The following is a 20,154-nucleotide window of genomic DNA, read 5'->3' on the forward strand; positions in this document are numbered from 1 at the left end:
CTGGCTGTAGGTGAGTGATCACACCATCGTGGTTATCTGGGAGGTGAAGATCTTTTTTGTATAGTTCTTCTGTGTATTCTTGTCTTCTTAATATCTTCTGTTTCTGTTAGGTCCATACCATTTCTGTCCTTTATCATGCCCATCTTTGCATAAAATATTCCCTTGGTACCTCTAATTTCCTTGACAAGATCTCTAGTCTTTCCTGTTCTACTGTTTTCCTCTATTTCTTTGCATTGGTCACTGAGGAAGGCTTTCTTTTCTCTCCTTGCTATTCTTTGGAACTCTGCATTCACATTGGTATATCTTTCCTTTTCTCCTTCACTTCTCTTTACTCAGCTGTTTGTAAGGCCTGTTCAGACAACCATTTTGCCTTTCTTTTTCTTGGGGATGGTCTTGATCACTGCCTCCTGTTCTGTTCTGTTCTGTTCAGTCGCTCAGTCGTGTCCGACTCTTTGCGACCCCGTGGACTGTAGCCTACCAGGCTTCTCCGTCCATGGGATTCTCCAGGCAAGAATACTGGAGTGGGTTACCGGTTCCTTCTCCAGGGGATCTTCCCAACCCAGGGATCGAACCCGGGTCTCCCGCATTGGAGGCAGACGCTTTAACCTCTGAGCCACCAGGTTAGGAGATGTCATTAAAATAATGAGATATTTTTCATACCAAAACAAATTATTCCTCTCATAGGCATTTACCAAAGAATAATAAAAGCATAAATACACTAAAATAACTGCACATAGATGTTCCCAGCAGCTTTGCTTTTTGGGTTTTTTTATCGGCCACACAGCATGCCAGATCCTAGTTCCCCAACCAGGGATCAAGCCCATGCCCCACTGAAGCAAAGGCATGAAGGCCTAATCACTGAACCACTAAGTCCAACTTAATAAGTAGCTTTATTTGCAATCAAAAGTTGGGAACAATCCAGATATCCATGAACAGGCAGATAGATAAATTGTGGTATATCCACACAATGGAATATTATTCAGCAACAAAAAGCAACAAACTATGGCTATATACAATACCACAGTAAAATCTCAAAAATCACTACAGTATAAGAAATTATGTGTTTTTTTTTTAAAGTACACACTGTAAGATCCTTTCATGTAAAACTCTAGAAAATGCAAATAAATCTATAGTACAGAAAGGGACTTCCCTGGTGGTCCATTGGTTAAGACTCCGCCTTTGAGTGCAGGGTGTGTGGGTTTGAGCCCTGGTCAGGGTGCTAAGATCCCCTATGTCTTGCAGCCAAAGAGCAAAAAAACAAAGCACAGAAATACTACTGAAACAAATTCAATAAAGGGGCTTTAAAAATTGGTCCACATTAAAAAAAAAAAAAGAAAGAGAGCAGTTTTCTGGGCCTGGGAACTGAGGAAAGAGTGTGTAATGGGAAGATCACAAAAAGGTCAAAAAGAAGTTCTAGGGGTGATAGATATGTTCATTATGATGATTATTTTCATGAGCAATAGTCTCCTGAGTGTAGAGGTGTGCCAAAACTTATATCAAATTGTGCAGTTTATGGTATGTCAATTAGATCTCAACAAAGAAAGGTACTTTTTTTTTTTTAAAGAGAAAGCCTTTTAATTATCTTATTGCCTTATCGTGGACATGGTTATATTTTCCTTCTATTACATTCAAGGTTGTTTATTAAAAACCATACTCTACTTGAGTTAGTATACCTTGGTTCTCGACTCAATTCCCTTACTTAGTGATGGCAGACAAATCACTTAATCTCTCTGGGTCTCATTTTTCTTATCTGTAAAATTAGATTAGGCTAAGTTGATATACTGTAGGCTAAATTGATATACTGCCATCTCACTAATACTTTATAGATCTACAGACTAGACAAGATGCCTCAGCTTTTTAATCACACTATGTTATTCCAAGAATTCTACAGTAAATCAAATCACATCTGTGATGGGGAAAATGTTTATTACAAAATTCAACAGTACACCTCTATAATTGTTTAAAATGTTAAAATATGAACCATACACTGAAAAGAGCATCAGTTTAGATTTAGATAGACCTACTGTCAAATTCCAGTTGGGCTAACTTGCTATGTAACATGAACAAGTAATTTTATTTCTCTGTGCCTATACAATATACAACAGCCAAGATATGGAAGCAACTCAAGCATCCATCAATAGATGAATGCATAAAGAAGGTATCGTGTGTATATAAATATATCATGGAATATAGACTGAGGTTTGATCCCTGGGTAAAGTGGAGGAGGAAAAAAATTGGTGAGCGAAATTAAGAACTATAAACTTCAACTGCAAAATAAATGAGTAATCGGTATGAAATGCACAATTTGGGGAATAAAGTAAATAACTACGTAATATCTTTGTATGGTAACATATTCTAACTAGACTTATTGTGCTGATCATTTGAAATGTACAGAAATACCAAATCACTATGTTGTGTAACAAGAACTACCATATTGTTGTAGGTCAATTATACTTCAAAAACAAGCAAACAAACTTATAGAAAAAGAGATCAGATTTGTGGTTACCAGAGGTAAGGGATGGACAGAGAAAGAAATGGATTATAAGATAAATGAGGACAAGGATATAATAACATGAATGTCACAAACCTCCATCCATAGCTCTTCAGGCACTCTATCCGATCTAATCCGTTGAATCTATCTGTCACTTCCACTGTATAATCGTAAGGGATTTGATTTAGGTCATACCTGAATGGTCTAATGGTTTTCCCTACTTTATTTAAGTCTCATTTTGGCAATAAGAAGTTCATGATCTGAGCCACAGTCAGCTCCCAGTCTTTTTTTTTCTGACTGTATAGAGCTTCTCCATCTTTCACTGCAAAGAATACAATCAATCTGATCTCGGTATTGACCATCTGGTGATGTCCATGTGTAGAGTCTTCTCTTGTATTGTTGGAAGAGGGTGTTTTCTATGACCAGTGCATTCTTTTGGCAAAACTTTAGCATAAACTCAGGCTTCCTGGTGGCTCACTGGTAAAGAATCTGCTTGCAACAGACTTGCAGGAGACACGGGTTCAATCCCTGGGTTGGGAAGAAAGGAAATGGGAGCTCACTCCAGTATTCTTGTCTGGAAAATCCCATGAACAGAGGAGCTTGACATTTATATATACACACATGTATCTGAATTTGGTACGACCCTAACATTTCATAATTGCCATTTAAAATTGCATTACAGTTTTGGATACAAGTTGGTTTCTCCAAAGGATTCAATCACTTTGGGGACAAAGACTTTCTTAATCCTAGCTGTAGCTCCAGGGTCTAGAACGCTGTCTGGCTCTTACAGGGAGGATATTCATATTCTGGCTTTTCCAAGTGTTTGATGTATTTTAATTATCATTTTCAACCAATCAATGTAATAAACATGTTACTGTTTAGTTGCTAAGTAGTGTCCAAGCCTTTGAGAGCCCATGGACTATAGCCTGCCAGGCTCCTGTCTCCAAGGGATTTCCCAGGCAAGACTACTAGCATGGGTTGCCATTTCCTTCTCGAAGAGCTCCTTCCCACCCAGGGATCAAACCCACATTTCCTGCTTGGCAGGTGGATTTTGGCGAATTCTTTACCACTGAACCACCTGGAAAGCCCAATGTATTAAACATATGAAGAGTTTTTAAACTTTTGAAATACTTATCAGAAAAAAGTCTTTATCAAGGGGAGTTCAGAAAACATCATCAAAGAACACTAGACCTTCAACAAATGTTTGTAAAACAAATGCATTAGACTTTAGAAGACAAAAAGATAAACTTAAGCCCTAGCATCAGCCCAACAGATCTTACAGGCAGCATAAAAGTCCAGGACAGCATACTTAAAAAGTATGCTAAGGAAGGCATTCTTCAAGTAGCTATCTAATTAAACAATCCCTATCACTTTCCTTAAATAGCTTTTAACAAAGCCAAGGTGTCTCAGACTCCTATAATAAAAGTCACCCAGTTGCCTAAAATATCCATTCACTGCTCAGACAAAAGTTAAGGGTTGGAGATTTTATTGACATTCCTGAATACTATAGTGTCACTTCTTGAACCCAAACTTAAAGACTATCTAACTCTAGGTTACTAATAGACAGGTTAGCTTGGATGTTTACTACACCAGGGAAAGCTGGCTTTTGCCCATTCATGAGGGTAAAACCGTCCCACCTCCTTCACTTTAGATTTAGTTAAACAATTCAAGAAACCAGCTAATTAAATTCTAAGCTCAGCGGAATACTACAGCCCAAACCATAGTGCTAGCGGTAATCGGTCTGCCAACGCAGGAGACTCAAGAAAGGCGGGTTCCATCCCTGGATTGGGAACATCCCTTGGAGGAGGAAATGGCAACTCACTCCAGTATTCTTGCCTGGAAAATTCCACGGACACAGGAGCCTGGGGGGCGACGGGTCCATGGGATTGCAGAGTCCGACAAGACTGAGCACACACACACACACATACATACATAAACCATAGTGCAGCGCTTGGGAAATGGTATCTTTAAAACACCGTGCATTAAAAGTTGCCAAAGGTCGAGAGCCGCTAACACGTCCTGAAATGTACAGACCACACCCAAGTTTCACCAGCTGAGCACCTTTCTGGTCGCGGAGCGGCGCAAAGACGGAAAGAGAGCAAAACGCAAGATTGATCGTTTGGGCTGCGGAATAATCTGTAAGATTTGAGTCTCAAAACTTTTTGGGTTGTGGAGGTTACAAAGGGGTTTAGGCGTTAGGCCTAAACTTGGGCTAGAAAAGAGAAAGGGGCCTGGCGAAAAGAAAAGGAGTAGGCTCCCGACTTCCAGCGTTCTCGGCAGGGCCATTAAACGCAGCAGGAAAGCGGGCGTGTGTTTTCTTCTTCCACTTCCCGCCTCCCAGGAGACGCGAGCCCAAGTCCATTCCCCTCCTTTTCACCCCGACGGGGTCCAATGGCAGTCCCCGCCGCGGAGTCGCGTCGGAAGCAATCCCGCCCTTGGGGTCCCCTACGCCCCACCTTCCCAGCCCGGCGGGAGGCGGTGGCCGTGGCCGTCACGTGACCTGGCTGCCGCCAAGTGAGGCCGCTTTTGCGACGAGGTGACAGCCAAATGGTGCGACAGGAGGAGCTGCCGCCGCGGCCGCACCGCCCTGCACCGAGAGGCTCAAGGCGGCTCCTGGCGTCGCCCAGAGGCAGGGACTGAGCAACGGAGTCCGGCGCAGACGGGCGGGCGGGCGGCGAGGGGGAGCCCGCTCCGAGTACCCTGGCTCCCCGCCGCTCTCCATGAACCCGGCGAAATAAGCCGCGCCTCCAGTAGGGGCTGCGCCTCCATGAATCCCTAGGTTTTTTTTCTTTCTCTCCCCGCTCCTCACCCCCCACCCCGGATCCCGTCCCGCCTTCTCCCTTCGCCGGCAGCGGCTGCGTCCAGGTGCGGAGTCCAGAGCGGATCGCAATGGCGTCCAACCCCGAACGGGGGGAAATTCTGCTCACCGAGCTGCAGGTAAGGGCCGCGGCCCGGGCGCGAGGCGGCGGCGCGGGAGAGGGGGACGGAACGAGGGGGTCTGGCTCTGGGCAGGGGGCCGTGTGGCCGCCGCGCCCCTGGCCCGCTAAGTGCGGAAACTCGGGGATGTCACTCGGGAGCCGCTTCCTTCTGAAGCCGGAGCCCTGGCCCGCCACCGCTTTAATTTGACTCTTCCCACCGGAGGGACCCCATCTCGCGGCCGAATTCCGCTCTCCGCCGCTGCGAGGGCGGCCCGCCCGCTGCCCCCTTCTTAGTGCGGAGCCGCCCGCGGACGCCCCTGCGCCCCCTCCCTCCTCCCGGCCGGGCCCCGCCCCGCCTTTCCCCCGAACACCGCTCCTTAAACTCCTTTGAATGACTCCCAGGCTGTTTGCTCGTCCCTCCCCTTCCCCTCCGACTCTGCACAAAGAGCGCCCCCATAACTTCCAGCCCCCAGACAAGTTTTTTTTTTTTCTTCTTCTTTTTTAAAGAAAAAAAAAGAAAGAAGGGTGGGGGGAAGTATCTCACCAAATGCTTACTTCACTTCACCAGTCCTCTTCAGGTGACTAGATTTTCTTTCTTTTTTCTTGCGGGCTACTCTTTTTTTTTTTCACGAATAGATACAGGTCCCCTTCTCAACTACTCCCCTGCTCAGATCCGGAAGCCCAGATGCTGATGCTTTTCAGGCTTTCATTTTCCCTCCTGTTTGAATACCAGAAAAAGAGCTACAGAAAAGTTGTTTACAAAGGGCAAAGCAGTCGACTCAGGGGAAATGTTGGGCACCACATGCTTGCAGAAGATGAGAACAAAATAGATCCCTTAATTAGTTAAGTCCACATTGAGTAGTAATATTATTCTTTCCATTTTCCAGCTAAATATTTGATGATGTAGGCATGATTTTTGTTTTTAGACCTCTATGATGTGCGCTACCTTGTAGAGTTTATTTTTTTACTTTGGAATGTACCAGAGATGTTTACATCTGGATTTAAGTGTCATGCTTGTTCTCTGACTTAAACTTACTTTGGTTTGTTTAAATATAGTCGTTTTCTAGCTACTCGAAGATTGAGATTGGAAATTAAGAGAAGAAAAAAATAGCTCATTTACATTGATTTTTGTGTGTGTGTGCTGGGCAGTTAATTTTTTGAGAAGGCTTAATCTAGGCACCCTGAAGGATTGATTCTTGATTTCAAAATTCAGTTGCTTCTACATTTTTTTGCTGTTTAAATATATTTTTCGGTAAAGTCCTGTTATTAGTTGGTTTATTGTGCATTTATATGTAAGCTTGATGGCACTGTTGTAATACTTGATATTTCCTCCATAAAAATAGAAATTTCAGTAAGGTGTATCAATGCACGTTTGTGAATTTGGAATCCTTTGGAAATGCACAGCTGAATTTCATATTATTGAACATGTTGCTGTATAGTGTTTTAATTACTCTTAGCCTTTTCTGAGGAGGTCTTACAGCATACCAGCTTGCTAAGTGAATGGAATTTGTTTTATTACTTTACATGAGTTTTTGAAGTGAAGTTTGAGGCACATTGGAAATGCTTTCCATTATCTAGTCTTGAAATATGAAAAGCATACTAATAACTGAAAAAAACCTTGAAAATGACAGGAGAACTTTCTTTTAGTAGAGTGGCTTCAGAATCATAAAGTATTTGGTATCCTTATTTGTATTTATAGAAAGTTGACATAAAAGATTCTTACTTTGGCACTGAATGTGAAAATATATTTTCATCTATATTAAAATACAAGATTTAGGAACTTTTGATAAGACCGTTTTTTACAGTACAAGGGAGCATGTTAAGTAAATAGGAATATTTAAATATTAGTATTTAAAAAATGGGGCCAAACTAGGAGAACATCCAGTCTAAAGCTACACTTTATAACTCCCTCCAGAAAAAGAATAGTTTCTATTAAGTGTTACTGATAGGTTGTCATGTATATCCAGGGCATTTTTCTTGGTATACTTGACTCCTAGTTCTAAAAAAGGTTATTGCATTTGAACTTTATCATGTTTATTAAAATAATCGAGGGTAGTATTTATATCAGCAGTCAAGATAAACCATGATAAAATTTGCTTCACAAGTATTATGCATCTGTTCAGACATTTTTTTATTTCATTGGGTTATGAAACTAGAATATAATAACCAAGTATTTATCAAACTTGTTTGGAGAACCAATTTTTAAAAGCCTTCTAAGTTGTTTGAATTTATTTAAATTGAAAAGTTGTTTTATGTGAGGTTCTTAATGCTTTTCTGCTGTACAGATTTTAAGTATTTAAATAGTAATTTGTGTAGCAAATTTTTAAATTGTCTAGTTGAAAACTGTTACTTTCCCTTATCTCACTGAAAGTTACATGTTACAGCCACTTTTAATGAAATTTATATTTATTTAGAAATATTGTATATCCAACTTTTAAAAATTTATTTTTCAAATTATATTGCAGAATTTGAAATACTTTACTACTTGAGATGAAACCAATAACTTGTGGTTATGAAAAGACAAAAACCTGAAACCAGTCTTGTTAATTACTGTAATATTTCTGTATAATGTAATGTTTCTCACTCTTGTTAGTCATTTAGGAGGCTTATTCAGCAAGGAATCATTAATAAAGTATACACAAACTTTGATGGCTGGAGGCTTTAATGTGTAAGGAAGAATATTTGCTGTGGTAAAAACAAATAGGCTGTTAAAAAATATAAACTTGGTTGGCAATTTCTAATTAACTATCTCTTATAATTAACTTATGTCCTGTCTCTTGTTTTTTATTTGAAGTGTAGTGGGAAAATTAGTGAGATACTTTTGTGAAGCTAAAGAAATTAAAGTTTAATACCATGAAAACTGAATTAATGAAAACTATGTAAAGAATCTCAGAATGAAAATGTTGGCTACGACAGTAATTTTATAGAGTGCAGACTCAGATATTGAGTAGCATACTAATAAAATTACCTGGAAATTCATCTTCATCAGAATGGTTAATAAAGTGTTGGGAATCTTAAATTCCCTTCTCAGCAGAATTTGTTTAGGTAGAGGTGACTTGCTTAAGTTTAAGGTTGAGTTAATTAGTCTTAAATTACAGGCAGGGATTCATTTCAAGAAACATTTAGGAGTAGCTACCAAAGGTGTATCAGAGGGCATAAAGATGACAGGATATAGCTTTCACTTTCTACAGGAAAGTACAAAAATATTTCTTGATTATCTGCACTATGTCAAACATTGTACTTGGTACCCTGTGTACTTTATATAATCTTGAAAACAATCCAGTAAAGTTAATGTTATTTCCACTTTACAGATCAGGAAACTAAGTTCAGAAATAGTAAGTCATTCATGTTCACACTGTAAGTCTTGAGTTTAAGTTTGGATTTATATCTTTCCCACTATACCATTTGTAATACGTGGACCCATAAATAAATGTTTTGTATTCTGATGTTGTAAATATGTGAACTTTCTAAAAATTGGCCCAGAATATAGTTAAAGCTAACTTTAATATGAACTTCTCTTTGTTAGGTTCCTCTATAACAAGGAAAAGTGATTTCCACATTTAGTTAGGTCATTTAACAGTACTTTATTACCACAAATAAGGTGTAACATATTATAAAGAATAACAGTACAAATAACCTTTTTTGCAGGTTTTCTTCATTTTAACAATTACTATTTCTGATGAAAGTTGTCAAATGTTTGCTCAAAACTTTCCAAAAGATCTCATATTTCTCTGTAGACTGTCCATAAGATAAACTTTGCTTTAAAAATTTAAGCTATGTAACCAGGCTATGCATTTGGCACTGAGTAAGTACTCAGTACATTGATGCAAAGGTTCAGTTTGTCACCTAGGATGAGAAATGTCTTGACTGTTAAAAGTTGCTTATGATTACTTAGTTTTATTTAATTTACATAGCTAATCCCTTGTCCCCAGAGTATTCCCTTAAAAAGTTCAAGAGGATTTCTGCACTAGTTATGTTAAATCTGCATACAGCACCCATTTGATGGGAAATTACGAGGTGACATCTAATTTTGCAGTGATACTGAAAAGTAGACAGTGTCTGTGTTGTGAGGATTAAGACTTTAGCGTGAGTTGGAGGAATGTAGTATGAGAACGTAGGCACATGGGTAAGACAAGTTTCACAGTTTTTTTCAAGTTATCAATCTAATACAGGTTTATTCTAGAAAATCAAGAAAATGCAGAAAAGCACAAGGAAAATAAAATGTGCTCATATTCTCATAGTTCTATCAGTCAGTTAACTGACAAACTTTTCCAACTTATGAGTTCCAGGGCATTTCAGTTCATTTCCTCTTTTTCCTCCCTTTTATTAAAAAAAAAAAAAGAGAGGGAGAAATATTTGACATACAATGTGTAATTTTAAGGTATACAACATACTGATTTGTTATTTTTTCTTCCTTCTATATCCTATATTACTTTGAAATTTACAGAGAAATGAGGTTCATAGAGTTTCAAGACAGAAATAACTATAAGTTAAAAATTGCCACTAGTTCGTGATAAATGAATCTAATTTTATTGACTGTTTTTGTTTCAAAATATTTTGATTTTGAGTAAGTCTTTGTGCTGAAACTAGTATTATAAAATGATAGCTCTAAAATGGTCGTGTTTTCTTATTGTCTCTAGTTAGCACAATAGAGATTAGTTCTAGTCTCCTTACAGCCCCTACTATTCACAAATGATCAATATATTAAAAAAATTTTTTTTAAGTTTTTATGTATTTATTTTTGACTGCGCTGGGTCTCCATTGGTTTGCGAGAGCTTTCTCTAGTTGCTGCGAGTGGAGGCATTGTGGTGTGTGGAGCACAGACTCCAGGTGCACAGGCTTCAGTACTTGTAGCACGTGGGCTCAGTAGTTGTGGTGCATGGGCTTAGTCGCTCCACACCATGTGGGATCTTCACAGACCAGGGATCCAACCCACATCCCCTTCATTGGCAGGTGGATTCTTATCCACTAACCGCGGAGTCACCAGGGAAGTCCTGTTATCAGTGTTGAATAGGGAAAGGTAACTTTCCAGGTGTTTTCTGTTGGCCCCAGGGCTTTGCATCCGATTCCTTGGGCTCTCTCTGCTTTTTAAATTTGGCAACAGTAAATTTTCATGCCTTTTATCAGGTAGTTCCTGTGTGTCTACTTTTAAACAAATGGGAAGAGTGGAGTGGTAGTTTGTAGAAATGAATATCACTTAAAATAATGTTACTTTCAGATGCATATGTGAATAGAGTAGTTAATTTTGCATCATTTTCTAGTATTATGTACTATTAAACAATTGTCAAGTGTCTACTGTTTTTCAGAAACCCATTTTACTCTGCTGCTGCTGCTGCTGCTAAGTCACTTCAGTCGTGTCCGACTCTGTGTGACCCATTTTACTCTAGAGTATGACAAAATCATGTGACATTCAATATGGTTATATGCAGCAGAGTTCAAACTTGGCAACAAAGAGAGTCAAAACTAGTTAAAAGCTTTAAAAAGATATGTAAAATCTTGACTGAAAAAAATATACTAATGGAAAAGTAAGCTTCTAATGTCTTACGAAAGCCGAAATAGAGAACATTTATTTTGATACGTGTCTCAGTTCAGTTCAGTTCAGTCGCTCAGTCGTGTCCGACTCTCCGCGACCCCATGAATCACAGCACGCCAGGCCTCCCTGTCCATCACCAACTCCCGGAGTTCACTCAAACTCATGTCCACAGAGTCGGTGATGCCATCCAGCCATCTCATTCTCCGTCGTCCCCTTCTCCTCCCGCCCCCAACCTTTCCCAGCATCAGAGTCTTTTCCAGTAAGTCAACTCGTCGCATGAGGTGGCCAAAGTATTGCAGTTTCAGCTTTAGCATCAGTCCCTCCAATGAACATCCAGGATTGATCTCCTCTAGAATGGACTGGTTGGATCTCCTTGCAGTATAAGGGACTAGAGCCCCTTAATTTTATCTAATGAAATCTTATTTGAAACTAGCTCTCTTGTCACATTTAATTTTTCACAATCTCAGAAACATTAAATTTTTGTAACAGTATATGCATAACTGCTGCCAAGTCACTTCAGTTGTGTCCAACTCTGTGCAACCCCACAGACGGAAGCCCACCAGGCTCCCCCGTCCCTGGGATTCTCCAGGCAAGAACACTGAAGTGGGTTGCCATTTCCTTCTGCAGTGTGTGAAAGTGAAAAGTGAAAGTGAAGTCGCTCAGTCGTGTCCGACCCTTAGCGACCCCACGGACTGCATCCCACCAAGCTGCTCCATCCATGGGATTTTCAAGGCAAGAGTACTGGAGTGGCTTGCCATTGCCTTCTCTGTATGCATAACTATTATCTGTTAAAAATGAAGAACAGGAAAGCCAGAGGAGTGTATTTGGTGATGATAATAAATACCTTAGATCCGAGGGTAACATCTGAAGGTAACATCATTAAGACATCAACCTTTAAATGTTGATGTCATGTTATAGAGATGAACTGATAGATAAGAAAATTACATAATATATACCATTATTATAAGAATTTGTATAGTTTAGGAATTTGGCAATATTTAGTTTTTATAATTGGTTGAAGCTTTACTGCTCTGGCTTACAAACATCTTAATTTATTGGAATGTTGTTATTATGGAATTGAGAATTTATTTTAGATTACAGAAAATATACTTACACCCCAATATGTGTGCTAAAATTATGTATTTTACAATTAATCATATTGTTTTCCCTTTGCTACAGTTGTTTGTGTAGTAATTCTCTAAGGAGGTGCTTCTTTTGTCTGTTTCAGAATTTTCATTGAATAAATTTCATTAAGTTTTCAGATTTTATTTTTCTTTTTATTAAACCTTAGGTACACTGGTTTGGATTGATCATTATCCATCTATATATATTGTAATAAACACCCAGGAATCACTACACACTCCCTAACTCCCCCACAAAGCTAGGATCTTAACCGATGCATAGTTTTTCTTTATTCTGTTCCCCTATCTCCACTTTCTTGTCATCCAGAGTAACCATCGTGTTGAGTTCTGTGTTCCTTCTCTTTCTTTGAATTCAGTTTTCTTGGATATATAATTCTAAAAGTTGTATCTCTTATTGAGTTGTTTATAGTCCCTCCAAGCTTGATATTTCACTTATATTGCTGATTTAACCATATTGTATTTGCTGTGTAACATTTCAATGAGTAAAATATTCAACTCTCCCCTTACGGGATATTTGGATATTTATCCACTGATTCTTCCTTCAGTTCAGTTCAGTTGCTCAGTTGTGTCCAACTCTTTGCGACCCCATGAATCGCAGCACGACAGGCCTCCTTATTGGGTGTTTATTTTATGGTTTTTGTAATTGTGAACAATGATGGATGTTCTGTGCATATTTTCTTCTTGCATATATATGAATTTCTGTTAATTATACACCAACATGTAGAATTGTTACTTCACATGGTAATGCCCAGATTCCAGTGTGGTTGTGCCAATTTATATTCATGTCAGCATATAATAGATAAAAGTCCTTTGCTTATCCATCTTCTCTGACATTTGGTATTGTCTTAATGTTTTGCAGATGAGGAAAGTAAAAAATGCAATCTTATCATGGTCTTGATTTACATTTTCCTGAATTGGTTATTCAGTTATATGCATAGCTTGTCAATAAAGTGCTGTAGTTGATCAGATTTAATATTGAATATAAATAGAAAATAGTCTTCTCTTGCAGGATTTATTGGTATTTACAGATCTAGAATACTAAATACAGTTCTTGTCATTTCTTTGGTATCTTTTGATGAAAAAATTTTCATTTTAGTTAAATTTGTTGATGGTCTGCCTGAAAAACTTTTTGACAAATTGAGCACTCCTTAAAATTCCACTAAGAAAAATGTATTTGTTGAATATATGTATTTATATCATATAATCAAGAAAACTTTTAACTTAAAGTACATTTTTGATAAATAAGTAAATTTACTGATTGATCATGTAGCATTTTGATCCATTGGCAAATTAGCCTGCTTCCTATTTTGCAACTCTTGTAATTGAATATATTATCCAATATGGCAAGTATGTATCAATACACATCCAATTGTTAAATTGTATGTATATCCAATTGCTAAATTATATGTGTATCTCTCAGTTTCAGGACAAGAATTTAATCTTACTCAACTTTCTGTCCTAGCACCTGACATATGGCTTATAGTTAATATATGCTTACATAAACAAATGCGTAATAAATAAATGATGTCTGTGACTAATTCTGTGACCAGTTACTACATCTGACTTCTCTGTATCTCTAAAGGCAATCATTCTTCCCCCGGGTGACCAAACTAAAACAATCTACTGGTCACTTTTACTTGACTGCTGTCTCAGCCTGTTCAGTTGCTTCTTCTGCTTACGTAAAGTGAGTTCAGTCGTCGCTTTGCCCCTGTCTAAGTTTGGACTCTCACTGTCATTTGGATTGGATTCCAGGATCTTGATATTCCACCTCTGCCTCCTCAGTCTGTTTCTGTTTAGACTCTGTGCGACTGCTAGATTGACAGGTTGTCCGCAGCATTCAGGGACTCTTGACTGCTTGTGAGATACAGTCCTAATTCCTTAGCTCAGCACTGAGAGCTGTCATTGTTGTGGCCTCAAAATACCTTTTAATTCTTAACTCTTTTCATGCAGACAACCTATTTTCTAGGCATACTGTTATTAGCGATTTTTTTCTCACCTATATTCTGTCTATATTGTTACACTTTATCAACTGGACTGCTTCTTTAGGACTTAGTTTAAATCAGCTTTTTAATTTTTTCCCTTATATTCCCCTAGTCATGTATAACGTCTCCTCAAAACTTAAGTAGGCTATTTTCTATCATGACTTTTACCATACATTGTATTCCACCATAGTTGTTTGTATCCTACCTCATCTTCTCTCCTGTGTTGAATGCTTAAAGTCTTTGATGAAAAGAACTATATATCCTGTCTTCAACTTTACCCTTTTGTCCTGAGCAGAGCAACTTGTACATAGTAGCTATTTATTAAAGTTTGTTGAATAAATATCAGTCTTTTGCCTAAAAGTCCCCAAATTTTAAGTGTATTACTTTAAACCTTTTTTTCCTTCTATTTTTGCTGTGGTATTTATGAGGGAATAGAACTGCATTATGTTGTTTTTCTTTAGGTGGAGCCACTTGACCAGTATATGATTTTAAGTTTATTACCTTCAGTCATAGTAGCTTGGTCTTCCCAAGTGGCTCAGCAGTAAACAATTCACCTGTCAAAGTAGGAGTCACAGGAGCCACGGGTTCAATCCCTGGGTTGGGAAGATTCTCTGGAGGAGGAATACTGGAGAAGTTCTAGTATTCTTGCCTGGGGAATCTCATGGTCAGAGGAGGCTGGCAGGCTATAGTCCTTGGGGTCACAAAAGAGTTGGACACGACTGAGCCACTGAGCATGTACACAGTAATATAGGCATCCTAAATTACTATGGGATTACATAGTAATCCTAAATTCTTGAGGAATTCAGGATTTCCATAGGACAGAGGAGGCAGGCTCCTCTGTCCATGGGATTTCCCAGGCAAGAATACTGGTGTGGGTTGCCATGTCCTTCTCTAGGGGATCTTCCCGACCTGGGGATGGAACCCATGTCTCCTGCTTGGCAGACGAATTCTTTACCAGTGAGCCACCTGGGGAACCCATTATGTAAGTTACAGTGTACAGTATAGTGATTCACAATTTTTAAAGGTTATACTCCGTTTATCAGTTCAGTTCAGTCGCTCAGTCATGTCCGACTCCTTGCAACCCCATGGAGTGCAGCATGCCAAAGCTTCCCTGTCCATCACCAACTCCTGGAGCTTGTTCAGACTCATGTCCATCGAGTCAGTGATGCCATCTAACCATCTCATCCTCTGTCATCCCCTTCTCCCACCTTCAATCTTTTCCAGCATCAGGATCTTTTTCCAAGGAGTCAGTTCTTCGAATCAGGTGGCCAAAGTATTGGAGTTTCAGATTCAGCATCAGTCCTTCCAATGAATATTCAGGACTGATTTCCTTTAGAATGGACTGGTTGGATCTCCTTGCAGTCCAAGGGACTCTTAAGAGTCTTCTTCAGCACCACAGTTCAAAAGCATCAATTCTTCGGTGCTCAGCTTTCTTTGCAGTCCAACTCTCACATCCATACGTGACTACTGGAAAAACCATAGCTTTTTATTATAAAATATTGACTGTATTCCCTGTGTTGTACACTGTATCCTTTTTATACCTTTTAATCCCCTACTTCTGTATTGCCGCTACCTCCACCCCTCTCCCTACTGGTAACCCTAGTTTGTTCTCTCTATCAGTGAGTCTGCTTCTTTTTTGTTATATTCACTAGTTTGTTATATAGTTTTAGATTCTACACATGAATGACACCATACAGTGTCTGGCTTATTTAACTTAGAATAACACCCTTCATCCATGTTGCTGCAGATGGTAAAATTTCATTCTTTTTTATGGCTGAGTAGTATTCCTGTGTGTGTGTGTGTGTGTGTGTGCGTGTGTGTGTGTGCGTGCGTGCATGCATACGTGCACATGCCACAGTTTCTTTATCCATTCATCTGTGGGTGGACACTTAGACTCTTAGATAGCTTCCATATCTTGGCAACTATAAATAATGCTGCTATGAACATTGGGATTCATGTATCTTTTTGAATTAGTCTTTTGTGGTTTTTTGGATATATACCCAGGAGTAGAATTACTGGGTCCTGTGTAGTTCTGTTTTTAGTTTTTTTTTGAGAAAACTGTTTTCTGCAGTGGCTGCACCAATTTACATTCTTACCAACAGTTTAAGAGGGTCCTCTTTTCTCCGTATCCTCACCAACATTTGTTTATTTTAACTTTTTATTTCATGTTGAAGCATAGTCGGTTAACAATGTTGTGTTAGTTTCAGGTGTACAGCAAAGTGATTCAGTTATATAATACATGTATTTATTCTTTTCACATTGTTTTCCCAGTTAGGTTGTTATATAATATTGAGGGGAGTTCCTGTACTATACAGCAGGTCCTTGCTGGTTATCCATCTTAAATACAGCAGTGTATATACATGTCAATCCAAAACTCCCAAACTATGCTTCCCCTACCCCCACCCTTCACCTCTGGTAACTATAATTTCCATCTCTAAGTCTGTGAGTCTGCTTCTGTTTTGTAAATAAGTTCATTTGTATCTTCTTTTTTTTTTTTAGATTCTGCAATAAGGGATATTATATGGTATTTTTCTTTTTGTTATTTGTGTTGTTTTTGTTGCTAGCCATTCTGACAGATGTTAAGTAATATCTCATTGTGGTTTTGATGTGCATTTCCCTGATGTGTTTTTTTGAATGATTTACATAAAGTTCCTGGTATATAATAAACAGTAATCTTGCCCCTGGAAGTTTATATTTTAGGATTACTTCATTTTTCTTTAAATATTTAAGTTTTGTGGTTGATAGGCTGACTGAAGTTGGGCATAAAAGCTCTAGAGAACTGATCATACTTCATAGGTTGTTTTCCCTTCTTTTCTTCCCTCTTTTGCTTCATATAGAATATAATGTGGATAGCTGTCTAAAAGGTCTATGTGTTTCCATGACTGTCTTAAAAGTATCAGTATGCTGAAGTATGGTGTGTAAGAATAATGAAAGAAATCATAGATAAATGATGAACTTCCAGGATTAAGCTTTCATTTGAGAATCTATTTCCTGGTCATGCAAAAAATATATATTGTAAATATTGAGCAGTAAAACAGTTCAGAGATTTCATGAAACAGTTTAAGTAAGTTCAGATTCTTTTCTTGTCCTTTCCCAAGGACTTTTTATAAATTTGAACTGAGATTATATAGTTCAAATTCCAAAATGGTCCTGTACATTTCAGCACTGAAAAACAGACTTGTGGTAATAGACTTCTGAATTTTAATCAGTAGGATCAACTCTAATTGAGTATACTTGAGCTTTGTGTAAGTTATAGTAAATGTTCAATTGTCTGTTGCTTATTTGTTAGCATAATTGACTTTTCGTTTTATTGCTTTGGAGACATTGTCTTTGCACTCCGGCATCAAGAGAGTTCTTTTTACTATAATTTTTTTTTTTTTCTGGCATGTGTTTTCATTGTGTTAAAACCTCATAAAACTCTGTACAAAATTCTACAGTTAGTTTTGGCTTGTCATTTTAAGGACTAGAAATCTTAAGTATTAGATCTAAGGTAAAATTATTACTTACCAAATCCCTTAAAAAAAAGGCACTTAAGCTAATCTTAAAAAAAAGGACCTTTCCTTTCCTTTTCTTTGAAGTTGGCCCAGATAGTGAATAGCCTTGACTATACTGTAATGGTAATGATGGAAATGGAACTAGTATTAGTTATAAAGGTATCTCATATAAAATAAAGAGGAAAACATTGAAAAAATATGAGTAATATTACTAATAGCAATATCACTCTGTGTGAAGCATTTTTGAGTAATAAAGCACTTTTATATGTATTATTTCAGTTGATTCTTAAAATAATCATTTCAGTTAGGCATGGGAAGGGATTATTATACCCAGTTTACAGGTGTTCATGTTTATTCAGCCAATGCTTGCTTTAACATGAACTGTTGTCTTCTGATTCCTACCCTTCATTTTGGTCCTCTATACAATTCTAGTTTATTCATTTTTAAAGTTGTAATTTTTTTCTTTAGTATACCTAAAAATGGTTAACATTAAAGAAGCTATTACTAATGAAGTTGAATCATATTTTCTATATTTATGTAAATTATGTTAAAATGGGCCAGTCATGTTACCCACAATATCAACTTGCAAAGTGTTTCATTGTGTATGAGATGCGTTAGGGCACTGAAAAAATACTTGTTTCTTTTATATCATTTAAAGGAAGAATATACTTATTCCTATAATTGATGTTAAAGTTTAGTCTTCACTTATTTCTAGTTTATGACTGTAGGGTCAAATATAGTAACAAACTGCTTTAAATATAAAAGTTTAAAAAATTTTTATACACCCTTCATTTTATACACCCTTTTCCACTTGAGCATCTAATAACTTTCCTAAAATATTTTGTTGTGATGTGTTAATATTTCTAGTGATTGTAGCATTTGGGCCTAAATACATTCAGATAGATGTGTGAGAAAAAGGATGATCTATTTGTTTTTGTTATCTACATTAATTTTATCCTCCTATCTTGCGCCTAAGTAATTTCTTATTAGTGGCAGTATTCTCATCCCTACCCTAGTTTTTCCCTGCTAGGCTCTTTACAACCTGAGAGCTGTACTTTTATTATGCTGTTTTACTAAAATAGAATTCATGTTATCTTCTAAGAAAGTTAAAAATAACTGTACAGTTAACTGAATGTTTTTCTGTTTTGTTTCTCTTGTTGCTCATTATGTGACTTGCCCGAGGCCAGCTCTGTTGCCAGTGCCTAAAGCCAAATTAACCAAACAACAAAACCGACAGTACTTTACGACTCAGCTTTGACCTTACTTTGTCTAGCCTTGTGCCTTCTTACAAAAGACAATATTCTCTGTCCAGCTAGATCCTGAAGAAGTAGAATGCTCAGCTCTTGGCTCTAGTGGGTTAATGTAATACACTATTCCTTATGGGCTTACTATAGCTTTTTCTCAGCAGATCTAATGTTTTCATGTGTAGGAAGCACGGTATTCTCTTTTTTGGTGACTTTAGATTTCCAGTTAGCTATTTTATCAGAAGTACTTATTTCGTCAGATTATGATTTTGGTCAGATTATGATTAAAAAGTTTTTTGATTGTGGTACATGTACATGACATTTGCCATCTCAATAATTCTTAAGTGTACATTAAGTTCAGTGGCATTAAATATATCCACTGTGTTGGGCAGCTATCACCACCATCCATCTGTGGAGCTCTTCTCACCTTAGAAAGCTGATTTTGTGCATACATTCAGCACTGACTTCTCATTACCATCTTTCTTCAAGTCCTGGCAAAAACTATTCTACTTTCTGTCTTTATGAATTTGATGTATCAGTGGAATTATGCAGTGTATATCTTTCTGTGGTTGGCTTATTTCACTTCACGTTATGTCTTCAGGGTTCATCTTTGTTGTAGCATGAATTTCCTTCCTTTTTAAGCGTGAATAGTATTCTGTTGTATGTATATACCATATTTTGTTTATTTATCCATTAATGGACACTTGGGTTGCTTACTTTAATGCTTTTCTTTTAATATGTATTACAGTGAGGTATTATACCTAGTTGTGATCATTTGATAGGCTGTAACCGTTGTTCACTGCAGTAGCCACTAGTCATATGCAGCTATTAAAACTTAATTGAAATTAAAATTTAATTCTTCAGTTACATTAGCTACATTTTAAGTACTCGGTAGCCATATGTGGCTAGTGACTGCTATAGGGACAGCATTGATATAAAGAATATTTTGATCATCACAGAAAATTCTGTGGAATAGTACTGTATAATGAATGCACAGGCCTATTTTAATATTTTTAATTTAAGGAAGACAGAAAAGTCTCTAGTGGATTATGGAAACATTTTTATTTGTATTTGAATAAAGAAATGTTTTTGTTTTGCTTAGAAAATAATTACGTCTGTTTAAAGATAGTGTTCTTTTGTGTTTTTTTTTTTACAATGAGTCGAGGTTTAAGTTCACACTGACGAGAAAGTGTTAAAGTACTTTGTATTGAATGAATGTTAAGTAAATTGGTTTTCAAGGGAAGTAAATAATTAATGTCTTAGAAGTTTAATACATTAAAAATGTATAAAGTATCATATATTTTTATATATCAGAGATTTTCAGAAAAATAGATTGCATTTGAAATGCTG

At 37.5% G+C, this 20,154-nt stretch overlaps 1 protein-coding gene across 1 annotated transcript in view; it reads left to right on the plus strand.

Moving 5' to 3' along the window:
* The first annotated feature begins 5,034 nt into the window (after positions 1-5,034).
* The window catches only part of PKN2 (protein kinase N2), a 151,466-nt gene continuing 136,346 nt past the window's right edge, over positions 5,035-20,154 (plus strand). Inside the window, exon 1 of the mRNA XM_055403815.2 lies at positions 5,035-5,428. Within this exon, the coding sequence (XP_055259790.1) occupies positions 5,381-5,428 (48 nt within the window). The 5' untranslated portion in view covers positions 5,035-5,380. The remainder of the gene's footprint in view (positions 5,429-20,154) is intronic.

Source organism: Moschus berezovskii, chromosome 4 (assembly GCF_049115385.1).
Source record: "Moschus berezovskii isolate FMDL1 chromosome 4, NW_MosBer_1.0, whole genome shotgun sequence".
NCBI lineage: Eukaryota > Metazoa > Chordata > Mammalia > Artiodactyla > Moschidae > Moschus > Moschus berezovskii.